The 7,297-nt window shown below is 44.7% G+C and overlaps 1 protein-coding gene across 1 annotated transcript; it reads right to left on the bottom strand.

The window, feature by feature from the left end:
- Nucleotides 1–3,810: 3,810 nt before the first annotated feature.
- Nucleotides 3,811–5,589, bottom strand: LOC122133140 (regulator of nonsense transcripts 3A-like). Its single transcript, XM_042708628.1, has 2 exons — nucleotides 4,218–5,589; nucleotides 3,811–4,112 (listed from the first exon to the last, which is right to left on the bottom strand). Exons 1-2 carry the CDS (start codon nucleotides 4,606–4,608, stop codon nucleotides 3,811–3,813), a joined length of 693 nt encoding a protein of 230 aa, XP_042564562.1. The 5' UTR covers nucleotides 4,609–5,589.
- Nucleotides 5,590–7,297: the final 1,708 nt, after the last annotated feature.

Here is a 7,297-nt window from a genome sequence, read left to right as displayed (position 1 = left end):
TCACCCAATGATGTGAAAGTGGGGGGTGCTGTGAGAGAAGTGTGGGCCTGGTGGTCCTTTGCTGGACTGAGCCGGTATGTGGAGTGAGTCTGGGGCCATGGCATGCCCTGGCAGATCTGTCTTTCACGATTGCATTTTCTCTGCTCATCTCTTTCTCAGCATGACTTGAGATTCACTGACATTTTTCTCCTTTTTTCCCCCGTGCCTTCCCCTGATTTCGGCATCAGCTCCTTCTTCTTCTACTTCTTCTCTTCCTCTTTTCTTTCAGCCTGGCCGGGCGGGCGCTTCTCATTCTCGTTCTTCTTTTGTCTCACCCCTTTATTTTTAATTTTTTTTGAGAGTCACCCCCTTCAGTGCATCGGCGAGTCTCCCACGCTCCCCTCTCCTCTCATTAGTCCCGCAGACCCGCATCCCATGGCGCCGGTCGCTTCAGTTTCCCCCTCACCACAGCCGTTGCCCAGCTTTGAACCAGTGCTCGTGATGGGCAGAGAGTGAGAGGGAGGCTTCTGGTCGCCATGGCTGCCGGGTAAAGAGAGAGAGAGAGAGAGAGAGAGAGAGAGAGAGAGAGAGATGCAGGCAGATGGACAGATGGACAGCTGGGAGAAGAGAGGCTAGGCCTGGATGCCGTCTCCATGGCACCAAGTCTGGCTTAAAGCGAAAAAAGAGAGAGAGAGAGAGAAACCCAGAGATGAAGATGGTGCAGATCTCCCGCAAATCCTGGGCAAACAGAGAGGGCCTGATCAAATGGAAGAGGAAGAGACGGGAGAGGAGGAGGAAGAGAAGCCCGGCTCTGAAGCCAAAGTCTTTCATGAGAGGGAAGATTCCATGAGGGGTGAGGCGGCGGGGGGACACTGTCATCATCCTGTGTCTTTTAAAAAAAAAATATATATATATTTTCCTCCTTTTTTCATTGTCCGGAGACGTCGGACAGTCGGGGTCACTGATGAAATGTCTCAATGTGCCACGGGCTCAGGCGATGGAGGGGAAACTCAGTCTGGTTGCGCGGCCTTCTGGGGCCCCTCCTAATGATCTATCTGAAAAGCCCGGCGCTTTGACAAAATGAAAGAGAACACCGTCCAAAGAGACGAGGAGAGATGACAGTGTCTCCCGAACTAAAGAAGAAAAAAAAACTCAGCATATGAGCAAGCTCGGCTTACCGCATGTCAGTCCTCTAATTCGCTAAAGCACTGCCATGCATACGGAGTGACACTGATCAAAATGTTGAAATGGACAAATCATCAAGCCAGCTCTGTAACATTCATGTCTGAACAGAGCTTTATCTCTTTCAGTCAAAGGGCTTATAACTAATTTATCCCATGAAAAAAAAATGATACAGCATTGGGGAAGAGCGCGTGGCAGATAGCAGATAGCTGTACTGCGTAGAAGCATGGGAGCCCTTGTAGATTGGTGGCTTTCACCCGGCATGAAATGTTTCCTGCTCAGACACCAAACAATTCAATAAGGACACAAAATAATTGCCTCCAATGAACTTGCACACGTTGTCTGAAGAGAGAGAGAGAGAGAGAGAGAGAGTAATAGGGAGAGAGAAAAAGGGAGACTGAGAGGGGAAGACAGAGGGAGACGGAGAGAGAGAGAGAGAGCTGCCAAGCCCCATGTATGAAATCTGCACAGGTGGCCAGAAAAACTGCATGCACGGCCTTTCGGGCTTCATAGGGTGGCTGAAATTGGATGGGATCTTCTACAGTCTGAAGCGGTGGGAGGCAGGAGCAACGGAGCCAGGGACGGAGAGAGAACGCGACCAGATGGGAGCGAAATGAAAGTCGGGAGCCCTCGGTGACTCCGAGAGGAAAGGGGGACTGGAGCGGAATCAAACAGACGAAAGGGGAAAAAAAAGTTTACACTCACTGGACAAACTATTGGGAAGTATTCTTTTTTTTTTTTGCACCCTCTGCAAGAAAAGTTCCACATTAACCGTACATTGACTGTTTTAAAGTCACTTATCAGGCAAGACCGGAGGCAAATCACATCAGGAGTCTTTAGTGACAAACTATCATGGAAAGGGAGAATGGCATTGATTATATTGTCTGCCACCCCCGTCTGTGATAAATGCTTACCTTCGAGATGCCACTGCACATCTACTCTGTCTCAGCATAGGCTCGTGATCCTGTCTAATTCACAGAGAAACGAAAAAAATGAAAACAGGACAACACCTCTCTCTCCCCTCCTCCACTTTTCTCTTCTCTTGACATTCTAAGGTTCTTGCTTGCAATATACACACAACACACACACACACACACACACACACACTCATACATGCAGACACACCCACGCTCACACACATACACGAGTGTGAGAGAGAGAGAGAGGGGCTGTTCTATTTTCCTAGTGTGACAAACCAGAGGTAATACAATAACAAATGCCATGACATCAATAATGGAGGATTCCATCCCCACTTTGAGTCTGAGGGGAGCAGGATGCTGGGTTGAGTGAATGGAGGGAGCCAGTGCATATTTCAGCACCTATTACGTATTCAAATTTTATCAGTGTGCGCCGTGGCAAAGTTTCCCAAACAATTCATTAAAAGAACATTCACGGTGGCTTCCCCAGACTTCTTTGTAAAACATGATAAAGCAGGAGACTTAATTAAAAAACTCATTATGCTGTGCCTTTTTTTTAAATGGGAGAATTTTGGCAGTGCGTTCTCAAATGTAATAAAAACTGCACCGTTCCCTTGTCTTCGCAATGCTCATACACACATGCAAACACACACATAGAGATACACACACACACACATAGAAACACACACACGCAAAACTGCCATATGTACTATACTAATGTGGGCATCTAGGAGGACAGCCCTGCAGGAAGTCACGTGATTAGCAGAGGGTTGGTAGGTCACATGACAAACAGGGAATGATAAAAGTCCTAAAGCTAGGTGATTAAAAAGTGATAAAAGTTTGTCACCAGTCTAGGGATTCCCCTCTCATGCAGCTATGCAGACATACAGAGGTGGGGGTTAGGAGCGTGCTGTGTGGACACAATTTCATTCTGATTTTGTCTTTTTGATTTTTTACCAGGGTGATTGTAGGGGAAAGTGTCCCACTCTCAATGGAAGACAATGGAGTCAGATGAACAGTATTTCACCATTGCTGTGACCACCTATGAGCTGCTGTGGGTAGACAATCACTGATTAACTGACTCAACTGGAATTTTCCGTCTGCCCTCCTGTGCTACTGCACTCTGGGAGTCTGGGAGCACTCTAGCAAAGTAGGCCTATATTTGGTGGTCACTTTCTTTCTTTTGTGTCTTAGATATGTGCTGTGCTGTCATATGCAGCTGGAAAATAATGTACTTTGTCTCCCTCTGAAAAGGGACACAGGCCCTCTTGGCTAGTTGTTCCTTTTTGGGGGAAACTCTAGGGTTGGCCATACAGCATATCGATGAGTTGGAGACAACACTAAGGGTTCCTCCTGCACCTAGGAGGTGATGTAGACAGACAGTAAAGTGGGGTATTTTGTGTACCAGTTACCGCATTCACATAAGTCTATAAGATGCCATGTGGTGTAGGGGGCTCTTTTGTTTTGAAGTATCAACTACAATCACAGTGTTGTTGAATCATGTCTGTAAACCTAGGTGATTACGTTGTAGAACACAAGAAATATCAGTAAAAGCACATGCTTGAAGGGTAAATGAGGACACAACCTTTTATCATATGCAATACATTATTTAATATATGATTGCTTGGTGCAGTCCCCAAAAACCAAATGCAATATTCTCTGTGTCATCCTATGAGATAAGATACAAACGAACAACAAGATGGCTTATAAATTAAATATAATCATTTTATTATTAATTAGTAATTATTGCTGCATTGGGGGTTGTGAGGCCCCTCCGGCTAAACCAGCCGAGCAGCTTCTTCCTCCTCTCCTCCTCCAGCTGGTCTCTCTCTGCTGGGGTCAGAGCCTCAAATCTCCCAGGCTGCAGGGACTGCTGGGCATTGCTGCGCACTCGCGGCTGGTATTTGTTTGGGTCTAGTCTCGGACGAGACACAGGCCTCACTCGGTCTCCATCACCGAGCTGGTGGGATGGGCTCCTCCCGTCCCCCCCGGCCAGCTGAGGTGTCCCATTTTCAAGAGATGACTGGTTATGGTCTGTGGATAGAGATGATTCAAATTAGCAAGTGTTACAACATAAACCCGCAAGCGTCCACTAGAACTCCTTTAGGATGTTAAGCCATCTGAAAATGTTGAACTCACCACAGTCCTCTTTGCTAGCGTTAGCCGTATTAGCATAGTGGATGGGCATATCAGAATTTTGACCTCCGTCCATTCTCTCTCCAGTTCTCTCCTTCCCCTCATCCAGAGACATATCCTTCACCACAATCTCGGCACTCTGCACCTCAGGGATGGCCATCACAAGGTTCTTCAACCTTGTTTCTTCAACCTCCTTTCTCTTCCTGTCGGCCATCTCCTTCTTCTGGCGCTTGGCCTCCTCCCTCAACTTTTTCTTGCTTAGAGTCTTGCTTGCTTTCTCAATCCTCATCTTTTTTCTCGTACTCTCTGCCTCCACCTCTGACCTCAATGTCTTGCCCTCCAACTCCTCGTTGGGCATTGGTAGGCAGCAGCTAAAAAGATTACACAGCTTCATATTTCACAACTATCCTCTTTGAAATCTCAAATTAGACTGAGCAGATCTCTGGAAATCACTGAAGATTCTACTTTGCCTCAGAATGCAGGTAAACATTCCATATGAAGTTGCCATGGCTAAAATGTGTTCTTTTAAATCTGGGGCAGCAACAAAGGGTTTAAAATGTTCATTTTATACTGCCCTGCTCACTATTTTTTCCTCTTTTTTTTTTTTTTTACAATTCACTTACTATTCTAAAAACCACTGACTCTTATAAAGAAATTTACAAAAACAAGTGGCTTTAGTAGCATTAGTGCTTTGACACTGAATATTCAATTTCTTGATGTGAAAGAGAAATCTCTTATAAGAGAGAAAGCCAGTGGACCTCCAAGAAATCGTGAAAATGTGCATGCTGAGGGCATATCTTTACCTTTAAATAAATAAATTAATTAAATTGGTTGATTATTTTAGGCCACTGTTGAAATCTGATTCTTCTGTTTCACACCTCACTAACTATTTATCTGATTGTCTTTCTAGCCCCCCACGTCTCCCTCTCTATATTCCCCATTCTCTTCCTGTCCTATTAACTCCCCTACCTTTCCTTCACCAGCTGAAAAATGAATTTCTCTCTCTGTATTTCAGAGGGCTATTGAGGTGGTGTTAAGGCTAAGGAGATTTGGGGCAAAGCCTGGAGGGCAGCCAGTGGCTCAAGCGTTCACTTCCATTCCTCTGCCACTGACACACAGGCACAGGGACTGAGCGATGCATCGGTCACTGTGCTCATAGTAAACAAATCTGGGTGAGAACAGGGATGGAAAGATAAATGCGTCTAAAAGCCCAAAACAAATGAAGTCTTAAGCTATTTCATTCCTCTATCTTTCCTTCCCATACACACACACACACATACAAACACACAGGCAACCACCATCTCTTTCCTTCTCCCCTTCTGTACATTGTTACTCCTCCTGTCTTGCTCACCAGAGACCTTACTTCTCTAAATCCATCCGCAATCCCAAATAATTTGTCAGAAGGATAAAATTAGAATATAAAACTGTGAGACTGACAAACAAGATTACTTGCTGTTTGCACCTGGCGGCTGCATTGGAAACCATGGTGACAAGGGATGAATTCATCCTAATGTGTCTCAAGGCATACGAGCAGATCCTTATAATACCTCAACACACATGTGCTGGGTGTCTGCTTGCTCTCTTTACTTTGCCTCGACAAAGTGATGTTTATTATTCTTGTCGTTTCACATCGTGACAAGTTACCCATCATGAACAGTAATCATATGAGCGAACACACCCACTCACACACACCCACAATAAAACATACTTACTGACTTATGCTTCTGTGCATACACACACACACACACACACACACAGACACATGCACACACAGTATGACCTGTGGATGCAGCCTTATCCAAAGCCTTAACGGTGGGAGCCTTTGAAAGACACATTCTAAATTGCAAGTCATCTCAAAGTCAATCTGGTCGGGAGATAAATAAAAAACGGCACATCAAGCTGCTCTGAAAGCATATTACTGTTCCTCCACTCCACTGTGAGTAAACACCAGAGTCAGACGTCTGATCATATTTCTCTAGTGTAGTCACTTTGGCACAGGGGAATATCCCGGGAACAGTTCCTTTTAAATACCCCTGTCAGAGTGACAACAGACAAGCAAACAAAATTGTTTAAATGCTCCATTTACACACACACAAATACAGACACACAAGCACACACGGCCTTTCCCTCTTATTTGTGCCAAAATATTGAAGCTGTTCCCTTCAATAAACGGGAACCACATCATTATTGCATAAGTTTGCCTTGCTGAGCACAGTAAATTATGTACACCGTATTTTCCCGGGGAAGAAAACACTTTCTTGGCATTAGCATTCAGTGCAGTGGGACAAGCTAGCATCTTTCTGCCAGTCGGTGATGAGTTCAGGAAAATCATTTGCCTCCATTAAACCTGCCGGGTTGGCCTATAATAGACACACTTTAAAGGTAGGGTGGGCAATGTATTTCGGTAGAATTTTTTGTTATGTTTCTTGAAATTTTCTGTACATCCCAACAGCAATTAATAAATGACATGCTCTGACAAAAAAAGAAATCCATAATCTGCCGCAGTCACAGGGCTGTAAAAAGCCTGTCCAATTATTTCATTCGGGCCTACCTGCCTGTGCGCACTCTACCACTGCACTCATTGCACATGACTGGAGTCCTCCACAAGGCTAGGCAGACACACTGCTAAAGCTAGAGAGCAGAATGGCAGAGAAAGTGCAGCCAAAATTCCCAGTTCCAACCTATACCTACAGAACGGATAGACAAAACAAGAACAGAAAGACAGAACTACAAAAGATTATGACCAAAAATGATGTGGCCAACCTAGCTAGCTACTTATCTATTAGCCCAACACTAATGTTAGCTACGCTGTGTAAGCTAATAGACCATGTAGCTATGTTTACGCGTGCCTTGTGTGTAATATCTGTGTATGTTCCCAAGTGTTTGTATTGTAGTTCTGAGCAAGTGTCGTTTGAAGGTATTTATCTTATTTTAGTCTATATTGGCTTTAAACAGGAGGTTTTTACAAACATAGTGTTGTAAATTAGTTGTGTGTTTTTGTAGCTGTCAGAATGAGAATGAGTTCTCAGTTGGATATTATTAGCGATGACAACAATTAACTGCGCTCCTCTCTCTCCGCTGTC

Source organism: Clupea harengus, chromosome 9 (assembly GCF_900700415.2).
Source record: "Clupea harengus chromosome 9, Ch_v2.0.2, whole genome shotgun sequence".
Taxonomy (NCBI): domain Eukaryota; kingdom Metazoa; phylum Chordata; class Actinopteri; order Clupeiformes; family Clupeidae; genus Clupea; species Clupea harengus.
This window is presented reverse-complemented; position numbering and strand designations above follow the sequence as displayed.

What these genes read in the sequence shown, in the direction of transcription:
- LOC122133140 (XM_042708628.1), bottom strand. Translation starts at nt 4,608, where the DNA reads ATGAAGCTGTGTAATCTTTTTAGCTGCTGCCTACCAATGCCCAACGAG. An exon ending in CGCTAGCAAAGAGGACTGTG is followed by an intron (nt 4,113 to 4,217) that starts GTGAGTTCAACA and finishes CTCTATCCACAG; the next exon opens with ACCATAACCAGTCATCTCTT.